Source organism: Haematobia irritans, chromosome 5 (assembly GCF_050003625.1).
Source record: "Haematobia irritans isolate KBUSLIRL chromosome 5, ASM5000362v1, whole genome shotgun sequence".
In the NCBI taxonomy this organism is placed as follows: domain Eukaryota; kingdom Metazoa; phylum Arthropoda; class Insecta; order Diptera; family Muscidae; genus Haematobia; species Haematobia irritans.
This window is the reverse complement of record NC_134401.1, coordinates 102,036,344-102,054,651: the sequence shown is the minus strand read 5'-3', so window position 1 is coordinate 102,054,651 and position 18,308 is coordinate 102,036,344. Positions and strand designations below refer to the sequence as shown.

The 18,308-nt window shown below is 28.9% G+C and overlaps 1 protein-coding gene across 2 annotated transcripts in view; it reads right to left on the bottom strand.

Moving 5' to 3' along the window:
• Positions 1-18,308, bottom strand: part of Usp15-31 (Ubiquitin specific protease 15/31) — a 111,060-nt gene that overhangs the window by 2,077 nt on the left and 90,675 nt on the right. For both annotated transcript variants that reach the window (XM_075309068.1, XM_075309069.1), the window contains 4 exons: positions 15,861-15,995; positions 15,655-15,789; positions 4,966-6,826; positions 3,880-4,892 (listed from right to left, as the gene is read on the bottom strand). In XM_075309068.1, coding sequence (XP_075165183.1) covers positions 3,880-4,892; positions 4,966-6,826; positions 15,655-15,789; positions 15,861-15,995 — 3,144 coding nt within the window. The remainder of the gene's footprint in view (positions 1-3,879; positions 4,893-4,965; positions 6,827-15,654; positions 15,790-15,860; positions 15,996-18,308) is intronic.

Sequence of the window (18,308 nt, the reverse complement as noted above, 5' to 3'; positions counted from 1 at the left end):
TCCCGATTAGCTTGAAATTTTGCACAAGGAGTACAGTTGGTAGTATAGTCATGTGTGCCAAATTTGATTGAAATCGGTTAAGTTTTAGATATAGCTTCCATATATATTTTTCGCCCGATATGGACTTATATGGCTCCAGATGCCAGAGTTTTGGCCAAATTTGGTTGAAATTTTGCACTAGGAGTACAATTAGTAATATAGTCATGTGTGCCAAATTTGATTGAAATCGGTTTAGATTTAGGTATAGCTCCCATATATATGTTTTTCTGATTTCGACAAAAATGGTCAAAATACCAACATTTTCCTTGTTAAATCGCCACTGCTTAGTCGAAAATTTGTAAAAATTACTCTAATTTTCCTAAACTTCTAATACATATACATCGACTGATAAATCATAAATAAACTTTTGCGAAGTTTCCTTAAAATTGCTTCAGATTTAAATGTTTCCCATACTTTTTTTACTAAAATTGTGTTCCACCCTAGTGCATTAACCAACTTAAATTTTGAGTCTATAGATTTTGTAAAAGTCTATCAAATTATGTCCAAATCGAGTGATATTAAATGTATGTATTTGGGACAAACCTTTATATATAGACCCCAACACATTTGACGGATGTGATATGGTATCGAAAATTTAGATCTACAAAGTGTTGCAGGGTATAATATAGTCGGCCTAGCCCGACTTTAGACTTTCCTTACTTGTTTTTTAATTAACAACGTAACGATTTTCAATTACTTTCTTAACGATCTTAGTGTTTTAGTTTGATTAAAAAATTGATTGTTTGAAATAAATTGTTAACTAAAAATTTAAAAAAAACTTTCCAAAACAAAATTTTCTATAGAAATAAAATTTTGACTAAATTTTCTATAGAAATAAAATTTTGAGAAATTTTTCTATAGAAATAACATTTTGACAAAATTTTTAATAGAAATAACATTTTGACAAAATTTTTTATAGAAAAAAAAAAATATTCCCTAGAATTAAAATGTTGAGAAATTTTTTTATAGAAATAAAATTTTGACAAAATTAATTCTATAGAATAGTTTCTGAAAATAAAATTTTCAGAAACTATTCTATAGAAATAAATTTGTCAAAATTTTCTATAGAAATAAAATTTGGACAAAATTTTTAATAGAAATAAAATTTTGACAAAATTTACGGTATAAATAAAATTTTAACAAAATATTCCATAGAAATAAATTTGTCTATAGAAATAAAATTTTGACAAAATTTTCTACAGAAATAAAATTTTGACAAAATTTTCTATATGTTAGAAATAAAATTTGGACAAAATTTTCTGTATAAATACAGTTTTAACAAAATATTCGATAGAAATAAAATTTTGACAAAATTTTCTATATGTTAGAAATAAATTTTGGACAAAATTTTCAATAGAAATAAAATTTTGACCAAATTTTCTGTATAAATAAAATTTTAACAAAATATTCCATAGAAATAACATTTTGACAAATTTTTCTATAGAAATAACATTTTAACAAAATTTTCCATAGAAATAAAATTTTGACAAAATTTTCTATAGAAATAACATTTTGACAAAATTTTTTTGACAAAATTTTCTGTATAAATAAAATTTTAACAAAATATTCCATAGAAATAAAATTTTGACAAAATTTTCTATTGAAATAAAATTTTGACAAATTTTTCTATAGAAATAACATTTTAACAAAATTTTCCATAGAAATAAAATTTTGACAAAACTTTCTATAGAAATAACATTTTGACAAAATTTTTAATAGAAATAACATTTTGACAAAATTTTTTATAGAAATAAAATTTTGACAAAATTTTCTATTGAAATAAAATTTTGACAAATTTTTCTATAGAAATAACATTTTAACAAAATTTTCCATAGAAATAAAATTTTGACAAAACTTTCTATAGAAATAACATTTTGACAAAATTTTTAATAGAAATAACATTTTGACAAAATTTTCTATAGAAATAGAATTTTAACAAAATTTTCTATAGAAATAGAATTTTAACAAAATTTTCTAAAGAAAATTTTGATAAAATTTTCTATAGAAATAAAATTTTGACAAAATTTTCTTTAGAAATAAAATTTTAACAAAATTTTCTATGGAAATAAAATTTTGAGAAAATAATCTATAGAAATAAAATTTTGGCAAAATTTTCTTTAGAAATAAAATTTTAACAAAATTTTCTATGGAAATAAAATTTTGAGAAAATAATCTATAGAAATAAAATTTTGACAAAATTTTCTTTAGAAATAAAATTTTCGATATAGAAATGACAACATTTTCTATAGAAATAAAATGTTGACAACATTTGCTATAGAAATAAAATGTTGACAACATTTTCTATAGAAATAAAATGTTGACATTTTCTATAGAAATAAACTTTTGACAAAATTTTCTATAGAAATAACATTTTGACAAAATTTTCTATAGAAATAAAATTTTGACAAGATTTTCTATAGAAATAAAATTTTGGCAAATTTTTCTATAGAAATAAAATTTTGACAAAATTTTCTACAGAAATAAAATTTTGACAAATATTCTATAGAAATAAAATTTTGACAACATTTTCTATAGAAATAAAATTTTGACAACATTTTGTATAGAAATAAAATGTTGACAAAATATTCTATAGAATTAAAATTTTGACAAAATTTTCTATGGAAATAAAATTTTGACAAGATTTTCTATAGAAATAAAATTTTGACAAAATTTTCTATGGAAATAAAATTTTGAGAAAATAATCTATAGAAATAAAATTTTGACAAAATTTTCTTTAGAAATAAAATTTTCGATATAGAAATGACAACATTTTCTATAGAAATAAACTTTTGACAAAATTTTCTATAGAAATAACATTTCGACAAAATTTTCTATAGAAATAAAATTTTAACAAAATTTTCTATAGAAATAAATTTTTGATAAAATTTTCTATGGAAATAAAATTTTGAGAAAATAATCTATAGAAATAAAATTTTGACAAAATTTTCTTTAGATATCAAATTTTCGATATAGAAATGACAACATTTTCTATAGAAATAAAATGTTGACATTTTCTATAGAAATAAAATGTTGACAACATTTTCTATAGAAATAAAATTTTGACAAAATTTTCTATAGAAATAACATTTTGACAAAATTTTCTATAGAAATAAAATTTTGACAAAATTTTCTATAGAAATAAAATTTTGACAAGATTTTCTATAGAAATAAAATTTTGACAAAATTTTCTATAGAAATAAAATTTTGACATAATTTTCTATAGAAATATTTAAAATCAGTGCGTTACAAATTTTTCGAAATAAATTCTCAAACATTTGAAAAAAATCTAGCATTTTTAATTTTAGCTCTCAATAAAATTTTCAATGAATTCCCAGCAAAATTAAAAAACATTCATTTTTGAAAACAAATTTCATACAAATGAAGCGAACAAATAAGTTTTTGTATAACTTCCAAGAAGAGAATTATTCATTTCATCCATTTAAAAAATTGAAAATTGGAATTAATATCTAATTTTATTGAAAATTGCGTCCAGTCGACTAATCCGTATTTGACGTAGGTCAAAATCGACTAAACGACTTTTTTATAGAAAACAAAAATTTACAAAAAAAAACGAAAAGTCGATTATTAATTGAAGGAGTAATGCGATATAGCCCCTTATTACCGTTTAATAGGTAAGTAGAATTCTAGGCGTTTTGGAAGATTTTTCAAAATGTTCCTCTCTAAGGAAGGGGGGACTTCAATTACTCGTCTGTGACATACATTTTTGGCCAATTGTAAGCAAAGAGTGTATGATTAAAAGTTTTTTAAAACAAGTATAGATCCGAGTTTCCATAAACCCTCACTAGAACTATTTCAGTTTTATTTCCTACTTTTACTTACCCATAACGATCGACTGCCCATAAATGAATCATCCTCATCTTCCATCAAGCTATGATGGTGCCTATGATTATTTCGATGATGAGGGTGGTGATGATGATGATTATGATGCTGTTGTTGATCTAAAAATATCAATGTATCCTTACTGCAGGTATTGACGGAATTTCTCAATACCGAAGACAATGTATCACTGCATTCACGCAAACGATAGTTAGATGCCGTCGAAAAGGAATGCCGCAAATGCAATGATGGATGCGAGGTTACAGAACTGCTGGGATGAATAGCACTCTCAACAGCTGAAACACTTGAGCGACTTCCATGCCAGGGCTGACGATACATTTGAAAATGTCCCGCTAAGGCGGAACTAATAATACTGCTGCTATTACTCTTCAAACTGGTTGAGAGTAAATGTTCCTTATCATTTGGCGCCGACGTGGCTTGGGGAGAAAAACAATTGGATTTGTTTGGCATATTTTGGGAGCCCATACTACCACCATTGAGTTTGGCAATAGCCAATGAAGATGGTGGAGTTGGAGATTGTGGGGCCAAAGAGGCAGATGATGACGAAGATGATGATGATGAAGAAATTGGTGTGGAAGGTGGTGATTTGTGACCATTGATTTTCTTGGGAGATAGAGGTGATATTTTTGATTTATTTTCTTTCGAAAAGCCATTAGTTTGAGGCATATGTTTGGGAGTTATCTTCTCTTGAGCGAGGTTTAGGCAGGCGCTGGCACTTGCTTTAGCATTGACTTCATCAATCACCTCATCTTCTTCATCGTCCAATTTACAATCTTCATCCATTATAAATATTTCGTTATGTTCTTCTGGATCTTGTATCTTTTTACCAATATTTGTTTCAATGTTATCAGTGGCAACTATATCATCGATGGGATCATTGATGACCTCGGCATCGACATAATCTAGAAGTTTTTCTATGGCATCCATATTTGTGCCATTACTAATAACCTTATCTTCTGTATGGAAATTAATGCCGTTATTGAATTCCATGGTTTCTGGAAAAGAGGAGAAAAAAACACATATACTAAAATAAGAATATATTCATGGACTGCATTGCTTCCAACATACCTTTTATATCTGCATTAGCATATTCCACTGAAGGTTTGTTTTGCTCTATCTCCTGGCTCAAAGACTTTTCGGCAATAACTTCCATTTCGGTGTCTTTTGTGAGTAGCTTTTCAGATTTCCCTTCATTTTCATTAGAAGTTATGGGAACATTTGTGGAAGTTGTGGGAGGTGGTGGTGCTATACGCGATACCCAATGATCACCAGAATTCGAACTAGATCCAGAACATTCTACATTTTCAGAAGTTCTACGTTGATAAAACAGCATGTAAGCCTCATTATTGATTATTTCATCGGGCATAGCATCATTGGAAACTTTGGTAACACGTTGATCATCGAATTTATACCATTGACGATCGTAGGGATTTTTACATGCGGCAGTGTAATGTCCTGTCTCCAGGGTATCTCCCTGATGATAACAGACAGCATATAGATCATAACGAGTCTCTCGATTATCTCGGGAACTCAGTGTGGAAGAACGCGAGTCACTAGACTTTGATTTGCGCCAAGGGCTTGGACGGGTATTTTGTGATCCGGCAGCTGATACCGATAGTGTAGCTGCTGTAGTTGTCATTTCATTGGCCCCCTTAGCCAAATGGGGTGACATATCGAACGAATGCAATGGAAATTTGACCATTGTAGTGAGTTTTGCAGCATTCGTTCCCTTGCCATGGTGTTGGCGGAAACGTTTGAAATGTACAACTAAAATATCAGGTAATGACCATAAACCTAAGGTTTTCACAACCGGTAAATACTCCTGACAGTGGGGACAACGCCAGGCATCTTCAGCACTCAATGTTTCTGCTTTGGTATAATGTTCCAGACATTGTTCCAAAGTTAATGTGGCCGTATCGTTTGTTTTATTGGCCAAGAGTAAGGGTACACTTTCATGCTCCACCACATGATCCGAGAGATCAGTGAAATAGGATTCAGGATCTGTCCATTCCAGTAGCAATTTAATGTGTGGGGGCCCTGCCTCAGCCGAGAGAACCGATAAAGCCAAATCAATCATTTCTGTTAGTAATGGATGTTCCACTTGTTCTATAAAAGTATCTGGATCTGCTGAGGGATCTTGTAAACGTATCTGAAACATTTCCTTCAATGGTGTTGAATATGAGAATACTTCTGGCTTCAAAATCCCCGCCATTTCCTTTAGCAATTTCTTTTGCAATTCGGAATACGAACAATCTCTGGGTATTTGTAAACAAAATGGGGCACCAAACCGGCTTAGAGAAATGTCCTCTTTTCCAGATACCTCATTGGGGACTTTTGTCTTCTTAACATTTGCCACCAGGACCAATAAATCAGCGGATTGTGGACTATTCGCCACATTGATTGTAGTTGCAGAATTTGCATTTGTCACCTGTTGTTGTTGTTCATTGGTTTTTGTAGCATTTGTTGCTGCTGCCACATCCTTTTCTGCCGGTACTTCTATGCAATAGATTGTCTCAATTCCTTGCAATGTATTCACCGGTTGCGAATCATAAAAGACACGCATAAAACCCTCATTTTGAAGATCAACCAATACCATTTGTTCGGTTCGTATACCAGTATCCTTATGCAATTGTTCCCTTAAGGCCACAATTGGTGAGCCGGCAGTTACTGTGAGACCCATACGCATTTGTCGTGGTTGCTTGTGCAAATAGACCACAGTGGCAAAGATTGTTTGCTGTGTCAATTGTGGCAGCTGTACCGATATGCAGTGGAATGGATCGAAAGTATTCGATTGTTTCTGACATCGGGGGCAGGTTAGCGATGAGCGAAATTGTGCTTGGAAAACAGCTTGAACAAAGGAATTATTGCAGCGTATGTGATTAGCTAAAGTTTCGGCGGCAATTATTTCATCTGGACGGCCATAATTGTTCTGGAAGAGAAAAATGTTCATCATTAAAAAAGGCCACTGTTGACTTTGGTATTAAATGTTCATTTTTCGTAGCATACTTTAAGGCGAATTTAAATTAGGGTGAATATAATGAAAGCAAAACGAATGGAATACTAAAAGTTTTTTTTGGTGGAATTGACAATGGAAAACATTTTAAAACATAAAACAAAATTTGAAAGTTAAATTTTTTATGTGCTAAATTAAAATAGAGACATTCGCCTATGTGGCGGGTATATTAAAAAATTAACTAATAGGAATTATCTTTAGCATAACATACAAATGTGGAGCTATGTAAAAAATATCTGTTTCCTAAATTTAAAACTTTTAAAAATCTAAATGTAAGAAATCATATCGGGAGATAGGTTTTTATGAAACTATAATAGACAATGAGGCAATATATGTTAGCTCCCTTTTGGAACATGACCTGCCAGTAAATAGGAAAAGAAATTTCAATTTCATTACCTATTAAAGGATGTAGGCAAATTATATCAAATGTAGTAAAATTATCCAGTATAAACGCAGCTAAAATACTTAATATTAAAAAAGTTCCAAAAGTCGGCTTTGCAAAAAGTGAAAAACTCTAAAGGTTGACCTTTTAAAAATTCGTAAACCCGAAAATGTGGGCATACATAATGCCTCATTATTATTAGAATTTTCGAATTTATATGTTACACATATTTTCCAAACTTCATACAACAAGCTCAAGTACCTCAATGACGCATATTGAATAAACACTTAAAAAGAAATTGTGTAGACGTTAATTACTAGCAGATACAAATTGTATCGACAAATGCATTTGATTATTTCGCGTATTTTGTTATCTTATCTATTGTCTTAAATTGGTGATTAAGTTTTGTTCTTGTGTGTTTTTTTTAACAAAAATAAAAAATGTGAACTGCATTGCAGATAAAAAGAAGAACAAATGAAATTACCAAAAACATTTTTTTTCACCTACCAAAATCCAAAATATTCTGGTATAAGGTATTACATCTTTTGGAATGCTTTATTGTTTAAATGAGGTGGTGTTTACTTCTGTGACATTTTTAGAAGAATTTTCAAACTAATTTTCCCTTATACAATCGGGTGTAGCCTACTACACAATGTTCAAAAGACAAAAACAAACTTTTCTGAATTTGAGAATTTACCATATTGGAGAGGTATTATTAGAAAGAATATTATTCAATGTGGTCAATGTTAGGTTAGAAATTTTATTTCTATAGAAAATTTTGTCAAAATTTTTACTACTACAGAAAATTTTACCAAAATCGGCTATAGGGTCTATAAATTACACTTGAAATTGTTGGTTTCGGAAAATAAAAAAAAAACAAGAAACTAACAATTTCAAGTTTAATTTATAGACCTATAACCGAGACTATGAGATAAAAAATCATAAAAATTAAAATAAAAAAGTCAACAATATCAACAACAAACACAAAATTTTATTTCTATAGAAAATTTTGTCAAAGCTTTTACTTCCATAGAAAATATTGTCAAAATTTTTACTTCTACAGAAAATTTTGTCAAAATTTTATTTCTATAGAAAATTTTTTTAAAAAATTGGCAAAGTTTTAACTTCTATAGAAAATTTTGCCAAAATTTTATTTCTATAGAAAATTTTGTCAAAATTTTATTTCTATAGAAAATTTTATTTCTATAAAAAATTTTATTTCTATAGAAACTTTTGTCAAAATTTTATTTATATTAAAAATTTGACAAAGTTTTAATCGTTTCAAGGATTTATTTTGGTGTGTACAGCTTCACACTCTGTTTTAGTGTAAAACAGAGTGTGAAGCTGTGCACACCAGAATAAATCCTTGAAAACGGTTTTGACGAAGTCAACCGAAATATTGGAAATAAAACTTAAATAAAAACATCAATCCTATGTTTTTTTAATCGACCTATAGCCGAAACTATGATAAGTATTGCTTAAAAATATAGAAAATTTTGTCAAAATTTTATTTCTATAGAATATTTTATTTCTATAAAAAAATTTATTTCTATAGAAAACTTTGTCAAAATTTTATTTTTATTAAAAAATTGGCAAAGTTTTAACTTCTATAGAAAATTTTGCCTAAATTTTATTTCTATAGAAAATTTTATTTTTATAAAAAATTTTCTCAAAATTTTATTTCTATAGATTTTTTTTCAAATTTTATTTTTTAAATTGTCTATAGAAAATTTTGTCAAAATTTTTACTTCTATAGAAAATTTTGTCAAAATTTTATTTCTATAGAAAATTTTGTCAAAATTTTAAATTTTCTATAGAATTAAAAATTTGACAAAATTTTTTAGCAAAATTTTCTATAGAAATAAAATTTTGACAAAATTTTTTATAGAAATAAAATTTTGACAAAATTTACTATAGAAATAAAATTTTGGCAAAAATTTCTATAGAAGTAAAAATTTTGACAAAATTTTCTATAGAAATAAAATTTTGGGAAAATTTTCTATAGAAATAAAATTTTCATTTGTTTTGTTTTGTTATTGTTGGTTTTGTTCTTTAAGCATTGTTGTTATTTTTTTATTTCAGCTTAAAACCATACATTGACTAAACTACAAGAGTAGCTTAACCAACAGAGGAAAATAATGTTTGTCAAATTTATTTGGGCAAAGCCCTATAGACTGCAAGATGGTTGGATGGACGCACGTTTCGGAATTACCACATTCCTCATCAGCATCCTCTACTTGCAGCAAAACTATCAACCAATTATCAGAATAAATTCAGGCAGTTTTATTAAACCCAACAAAAACCACACTTGAACCCTCCGAAAAAAGGTTTTACATTGATAGCCGGCTTATGCCGAAATAAATTCGAAACAAACATATCTCTTTTCCTATGCCACTGTCAAATCATCGATTTGAATTCACATGGCTGGGTTTATTTTGAGCGTGCCTCCTCTTCTTTTTCCATTTGTTTTGTTTTGTTATTGTTGGTTTTGTTCTTTAAGCATTGTTGTTATTTTTTTATTTCAGCTTAAAACCATACATTGACTAAACTACAAGAGTAGCTTAACCAACAGAGGAAAAGAATGTTTGTCAAATTTATTTGGGCAAAGCCCTATAGACTGCAAGATGGTTGGATGGACGCACGTTTCGGAATTACCACATTCCTCATCAGCATCCTCTACTTGCAGCAAAACTATCAACCAATTATCAGAATAAATTCAGGCAGTTTTATTAAATCCAACAAAAACCACACTTGAACCCTCCGAAAAAAGGTTTTACATTGATAGCCGGCTTATGCCGAAATAAATTCGAAACAAACATATCTCTTTTCCTATGCCACTGTCAAATCATCGATTTGAATTCACATGGCTGGGTTTATTTTGAGCGTGCCTCCTCTTCTTTTTCCATTTGTTTTGTTTTGTTATTGTTGGTTTTGTTCTTTAAGCATTGTTGTTATTTTTTTATTTCAGCTTAAAACCATACATTGACTAAACTACAAGAGTAGCTTAACCAACAGAGGAAAATAATGTTTGTCAAATTTATTTGGGCAAAGCCCTATAGACTGCAAGATGGTTGGATGGACGCACGTTTCGGAATTACCACATTCCTCATCAGCATCCTCTACTTGCAGCAAAACTATCAACCAATTATCAGAATAAATTCAGGCAGTTTTATTAAACCCAACAAAAACCACACTTGAACCCTCCGAAAAAAGGTTTTACATTGATAGCCGGCTTATGCCGAAATAAATTCGAAACAAACATATCTCTTTTCCTATGCCACTGTCAAATCATCGATTTGAATTCACATGGCTGGGTTTATTTTGAGCGTGCCTCCTCTTCTTTTTCCATTTGTTTTGTTTTGTTATTGTTGGTTTTGTTCTTTAAGCATTGTTGTTATTTTTTTATTTCAGCTTAAAACCATACATTGACTAAACTACAAGAGTAGCTTAACCAACAGAGGAAAAGAATGTTTGTCAAATTTATTTGGGCAAAGCCCTATAGACTGCAAGATGGTTGGATGGACGCACGTTTCGGAATTACCACATTCCTCATCAGCATCCTCTACTTGCAGCAAAACTATCAACCAATTATCAGAATAAATTCAGGCAGTTTTATTAAACCCAACAAAAACCACACTTGAACCCTCCGAAAAAAGGTTTTACATTGATAGCCGGCTTATGCCGAAATAAATTCGAAACAAACATATCTCTTTTCCTATGCCACTGTCAAATCATCGATTTGAATTCACATGGCTGGGTTTATTTTGAGCGTGCCTCCTCTTCTTTTTCCATTTGTTTTGTTTTGTTATTGTTGGTTTTGTTCTTTAAGCATTGTTGTTATTTTTTTATTTCAGCTTAAAACCATACATTGACTAAACTACAAGAGTAGCTTAACCAACAGAGGAAAAGAATGTTTGTCAAATTTATTTGGGCAAAGCCCTATAGACTGCAAGATGGTTGGATGGACGCACGTTTCGGAATTACCACATTCCTCATCAGCATCCTCTACTTGCAGCAAAACTATCAACCAATTATCAGAATAAATTCAGGCAGTTTTATTAAACCCAACAAAAACCACACTTGAACCCTCCGAAAAAAGGTTTTACATTGATAGCCGGCTTATGCCGAAATAAATTCGAAACAAACATATCTCTTTTCAAGTGTGGTTTTTGTTGGGTTTAATAAAACTGCCTGAATTTATTCTGATAATTGGTTGATAGTTTTGCTGCAAGTAGAGGATGCTGATGAGGAATGTGGTAATTCCGAAACGTGCGTCCATCCAACCATCTTGCAGTCTATAGGGCTTTGCCCAAATAAATTTGACAAACATTCTTTTCCTCTGTTGGTTAAGCTACTCTTGTAGTTTAGTCAATGTATGGTTTTAAGCTGAAATAAAAAAACGACAACAATGCTTAAAGAACAAAACCAACAATAACAAAACAAAACAAATGGAAAAAGAAGAGGAGGCACGCTCAAAATAAACCCAGCCATGTGAATTCAAATCGATGATTTGACAGTGGCATAGGAAAAGAGATATGTTTGTTTCGAATTTATTTGCCATAAGCCGGCTATCAATGTAAAACCTTTTTTCGGAGGGTTCAAGTGTGGTTTTTGTTGGGTTTAATAAACTGCCTGAATTTATTCTGATAATTGGTTGATAGTTTTGCTGCAAGTAGAGGATGCTGATGAGGAATGTGGTAATTCCGAAACGTGCGTCCATCCAACCATCTTGCAGTCTATAGGGCTTTGCCCAAATAAATTTGACAAACATTCTTTTCCTCTGTTGGTTAAGCTACTCTTGTAGTTTAGTCAATGTATGGTTTTAAGCTGAAATAAAAAAACGACAACAATGCTTAAAGAACAAAACCAACAATAACAAAACAAAACAAATGGAAAAAGAAGAGGAGGCACGCTCAAAATAAACCCAGCCATGTGAATTCAAATCGATGATTTGACAGTGGCATAGGAAAAGAGATATGTTTGTTTCGAATTTATTTCGGCATAAGCCGGCTATCAATGTAAAACCTTTTTTCGGAGGGTTCAAGTGTGGTTTTTGTTGGGTTTAATAAAACTGCCTGAATTTATTCTGATAATTGGTTGATAGTTTTGCTGCAAGTAGAGGATGCTGATGAGGAATGTGGTAATTCCGAAACGTGCGTCCATCCAACCATCTTGCAGTCTATAGGGCTTTGCCCAAATAAATTTGACAAACATTCTTTTCCTCTGTTGGTTAAGCTACTCTTGTAGTTTAGTCAATGTATGGTTTTAAGCTGAAATAAAAAAAAAAAAAATAACAACAAATAAAATTTTGACAAAATTTTCTATAGAAATAAAATTTTGGCAAAATCTTCTATAGAAGTAAAAATTTTTACTTCTATAGGAAGAATTTTTACTTCTATAGATACTTTTGTCTACAGTTTTACTTCTGTAGATAACTGTGTCAAAATTTTATTTCGATAGAAAATTTTGTCAAAATTTTATTTCTATAGAAAATTTTATCAAAATTTTATTTCTATAGAAAATTTTGTAAAACTTTTATTTCTATAGAAAATTTTCTCAAAATTTTATTTCTATAGAATTTTTTTTTCAAATTTTATTTTTTAAATTTTCTATAGAAAATTTTGTCAACATTTTTACTTATATAGAAAATTTTGTCAAAATTTTATTTCTATAGAAAATTTTGTCAAAATTTTATTTCTATAGAAAATTTTGTCAAAATTTTATTTCTATAGAATTTTTTTTTTTCAAAATTTTATTTTTTAAATTTTCTATAGAAAATTTTGAAAAAAAATTTTATAGAAATAAAATTTTGACAAAATTTTTTATAGAAAGAAAATGTTGACAAAATTTTCTATATATATAGGAAAAAATTTTACGTCTATAGATACTTTTGTCTACATTTTTGCTTCTGCAGATAACTGTGTCAAAACTTTATTTCTATAGAAAATTTTGTCAAAATTTTATTTCTATAGGAAATTTTGTAAAACTTTTATTTCTATAGAATTTTTTTTTAATTTTATTTTTTAAATTTTCTATAGAAAATTTTGTCAACATTTTTACTTGTATAGAAAATTTTGTCAAAATTTTATTTCTATAGAAAATTTTGTCAAAATTTTATTTCTATAGAAAATTCTTTTTTTTTCAAAATTTTATTTTTTAAATTTTCTATAGAAATTTGAAATTTTTTTTATAGAAATAAAATTTTGACAAAATTTTTTATAGAAATAAAATTTTGACAAAATTTTTTATAGAAATAAAATTTTGACAAAATTTTCTATAGAAATAAAATTTGGGCAAAAATTTCTATAGAAGTAAAAATTTTGACAAAATTTTCTATAGAAATAAAATTTTGGGAAATTTTTCTATAGAAATAAAATTTTGACAAAATTTTCTATAGAAATAAAATTTTGGCAAAATTTTCTATAGAAGTAAAATTTTGACAAAAATATCTATAGAAGTAAAATTTTGTTACTTATATAGGAAAAATTTCACTTCTATAGATACTTTTGTCTACATTTTTACTTCTGTAGATAACAAAATTTCTATATACAATTTTGTCAAAATTTTATTTCTATTGAAAATTTTGTCAAAATTTTATTTCTATAGAAAACTTTGTCAAAATTTTTACTTCTGTAGATAATTTTGTCAAAATTTTTACTTCTGTAGATATTTTGTCAAACTTTTTACTTCTATAGAAAGGTTTGTCAAAATTTTATTTCTATAGGAAATTTTGTCAAATTTTATTTCCAAAATGTTTTTCTGTAGAAAATTTAGTCAAAATTGTATATTTTTAGAAATATTTTTCAAAAATTTATTTCTATACAATTTTTTTCAAAATTTTATTTCTATAGAATTTTTCTCCAAATTTTATATCTATAGAAAATTGAGGTGCCTCTTAGTTGGAGAGAAATATTTAGCAAAATCTATCAAAACTTCAAGAATTCTACAAATCAATCTACCATTTTTGGTAGAATTCTACCAACTGTGGCAACCGTCGTGTAACGCAAAAAATAATATTTTTGGTTTCAATTGATTCATTAAAATTTTAACTGGAATTGCCTTATTGATTCAATTAATTTACTTAATTTTGATTATGGTTTTGATTAAAAAATTGAAATTGAGCGGTAGATGACAAAACCGATTACCTTTTTAGCCATTTTAACACCAGTTGTTTCAGAGCCTTTTCTAGGAGTTGAAGGTATCTTTAGATCCAAATCAATACCAACTTTTTTGAGTGTACAATCACAAGACAACAATTTTTCTGCAATATTGTAGTCTATTACTATTGGCATTTGTTTATTTTTAAATAACTTTGAACTTATTTTTTTTATTTTCAGGGATACACCTGTTTTTGATGGAATTATTAAAACGCACGTTATGGTGATGTTAAAATTTGTATACAATAATTGCACACACGTAAAATAAAATATAAATATTTAGATTGTATAATATAATTGACGTATTTTTAGTTACCTAGTATTATTGCTATTTCTATTCAATGTCAATTATATGAAAATATTTTTATAGTATATAAAAATACTTATACCGACCGATATAATCTCCAGATGTTATCTCATCACACTCAGAATATGGCTATAATGATTTGCAACAAAGATCTAAAATTAATATAGCAGCAGATTAGTTGTTTTTTTTTTTTTTAATATGCAACTTATCAATCTATTTAACATCTTTGTACCCACTTCATCCTCTCCACAGACCACTCGCACACTTCATTATCGACTATTCGAATAAAGATGTGGCCTGTACAAATGGGGTTGATGCTGGTGCGGGCTCTTATCTGACAATATGAGCCCTAATGAAAAATACAACATGAATAAACAGAAATTTGCCGTCGTTTATTTTCAATGTCATTAGCCAAAGAAATTATATTTGATTGTAGATAGAAGTTAGAAGATAGATAGAAGATAATCTCAAGATCTTATCTCATTACACTCAGAATATGGCTATAATGATTTGCAACAAAGGTCTAAAATTAATATAGCAGCAGATTAGTTGTTTTTTTAATATGCAACTTATCAATCTATTTAACATCTTTGTACCCACTTCATCCTCTCCACAGACCACTCGCACACTTCATTATCGACTATTCGAATAAAGATGTGGCCTGTACAAATGGGGTTGATGCTGGTGCGGGCTCTTATCTGACAATATGAGCCCTAATGAAAAATTCAACATGAATAAACAGAAATTTGCCGTCGTTTATTTTCAATGTCATTAGCCAAAGAAATTATATTTGATTGTAGATAGAAGTTAAATACCCCTTTCTAATGGCCTTTTTGTGTAATGCATGACATATGGATGATGATAATGATTGACTGAGTAGCATTTATTGTGAACTTACCTTAACACTTTTATAGCGCCTCTTTGTGGCGGTATTTAAATCTTCATGGACTTTATCTAAAAGCCAAAAGAGAAATTCCTGAGCATCATGTTGAGTTGAACTACGGAATTGTGAACCATAACGATCGACAACAGCCTAAAAATGAGAAAGAAATAAATTAAAATGGATTTTTTCAAAAAATATATAATTTTATTGTAAAAGCTTACCTTAAAGCTGGTACTATGATCACTCTCATTTTTGCACATCCATAGGGCCTTTAAAACATTGGCCAATTGTTCGGTTAGTTCACCTTTTGTGCCAAATTTCCGTGAATTGATTTTATTTCGCCTCTTTAAATCAGCCTGAAATTATATCGAATATGAGATATCCGTAGGTGAAGTAAATTAAATAAATGAATACGATTTTTTTTTGCTGATTCAATTACGAAATTAATTTTTTAATTGAAATGTCTTCAATCACGAAAGTTATAGTATCAATTACAGTTTTAATTGGACGTAAAAATACTTCATTAAAACATTAATTCGTTTCTGAATGGAATGGAAAAACTACCCAGCAAAAAAGCATTGCCAAAAAAGTAGTGAAAATTTTCTTTTTGAAGATCGAATGTGTTTGTTAATTGAAGAGTCTTAAAATCGCATCGTACAAAAAATTGAAATGAAGCTCACTGAACTAAGAACTGACTTGAATGATGTAACTGAAAGGGTTTCAAAAATGGAAGCTATGGTGGATGATCTTCAAGTGATGAAATGCCAAATAAAGGAATTAAAACTTCAGTCTTTAATACAGGATGCCCCTTTTTCAGCAGACCTTCGTATTAGTGGTATCCGTTTTATGGAAAATGAAAATCTGCATAGAACCTTTATAAATATATGTTATATAAAGGCTCCATCGTTAAGATCTATTCATCGTCTACAGAATAGAAACAATACAAAAGAGAGGGACTTGCCCTTGCGACACTCATGTCTCCCTATGATAAGAACTATTTCTTGAAATGATTGGCAATCTTCAAAAAGAGAAACAACAACAGTCTACTACTCAGCTCAATTGACTTCGACTCCAACAACCTATGAGAAATATGAAAAAAATTGACTCAAATGAACTTCCTGTGCAGTTCAAATAAAGAACATCTTTGGGAGGACATTTTTGGAAGTGCTTTTAAAGTGGTGCCTTTAGAAGAACTTCCAATTTTTTTTTGCTGGGTAGTAGCAATCAGGGATGGAAAATGCAGTGCTATAGTACTTTTTTCAATACTTTTTCACCCTGTTCAGTACCCCCGTGAATGATTTAGTACCTTTTGTTTAGAAATTTTTGAGTCGATATCAGATTTATGGTACAATAGTTTTGACCAAATATTTTAATATTTTGAGAAAGTCTTTAACAAACTTATTTGCTAATAGTATTTTACAAGTTTGGCAAAACATATAAAACAGTAAAAGTCATAGTCAAAAACACGATTTTATTGAATTTCAAGAATGTTTTACACTGAAAAAAATATTGTCGTGAGGTCAAAGATTTCATGTCTTTAAAATACGAATGCAAATTTTTCTTAGCATAGAAGACGCATTTCTCTAATATAAAGTTTTTTTCCTTGGCCAAAAGTCGATAATCTTTTCAATGGACTCGTATTGTCTTTAAGTGATTTGACTTAAAAATTGGTATCATAACATGAAAGAAAAAATGTTTGGGCTAAAGTCAACTTGACTTTAATAATTCAGAAAAATTCTTTAAATTTAATGAAATTGTCTTTAAATTTGTTGTCTTTTTCCATCTTGACTTCAAAGCAAAAAATCGTTCAAATATAGGACATGTTTTTCAACACTTTATTTTAAAGACGTTTTTTATTTGGAACATAGCATAATTTCTACTGGAAGTCGAGTCTGAATTAGGAAAATGAAGTTCTTAAAGGACTTTGATAGCATATGAAGAAAAAAAGCTGAAAAAGCGAAAAATTAAAATTTGCTTCCTAGAAGCAAGTACACAAAACCCAAATTTAAAAGAGAATTGCGTCTTAAAAGTATCCTTTCTTGTATTCTCCGCTTCTTTGGCGCGGAATCAATGCCAAAATTTTTAAAGTAAAGACAAAATCTTTGGAACCGGGCATGTTTTTTTTCAGTTTAGTCCAAAAAAGCATGTGTTTGTATTTTACCCAGCAAATTAAAGTTATTTTTTTTTTGTTTTGGTTTTTTATTCGTATTAAATATTAATTAATTAAATTTTTGTGGAATTTTTTTTAATAGAATAACCTCTACAGCGATTATGGGCAACATATTAATTTATAATGTCAATAAAAATCCCCTTGTTTTCTTAAGTTGTATAGTACATCATTTATAATGTAAAACATCATTGAATAAATCCATGCCGCGGAGTAGGGTATAGTGTGTTGGATTACAAAACAACAGGTATGCGTTCGATTCTTCCTGGCATCATAGAGATTTTCAAAGTACAAATTGTACCATAAATATAAAAAGAGGGAGAGAAAGCGGTAGTAAAATACCGAGAATACGAAACTAACTTATAAGAGAGAATAAAATCTATAAATAGATATGAGAGCAGCAACTCACTCGCTCTTTTTGGTTCTATTTATGGTAAACCTATTATTTTTGGAGAGCTGGTATGCTTGCGAAGAAGTACTTATTTTTCGATAGCCGAAGTAC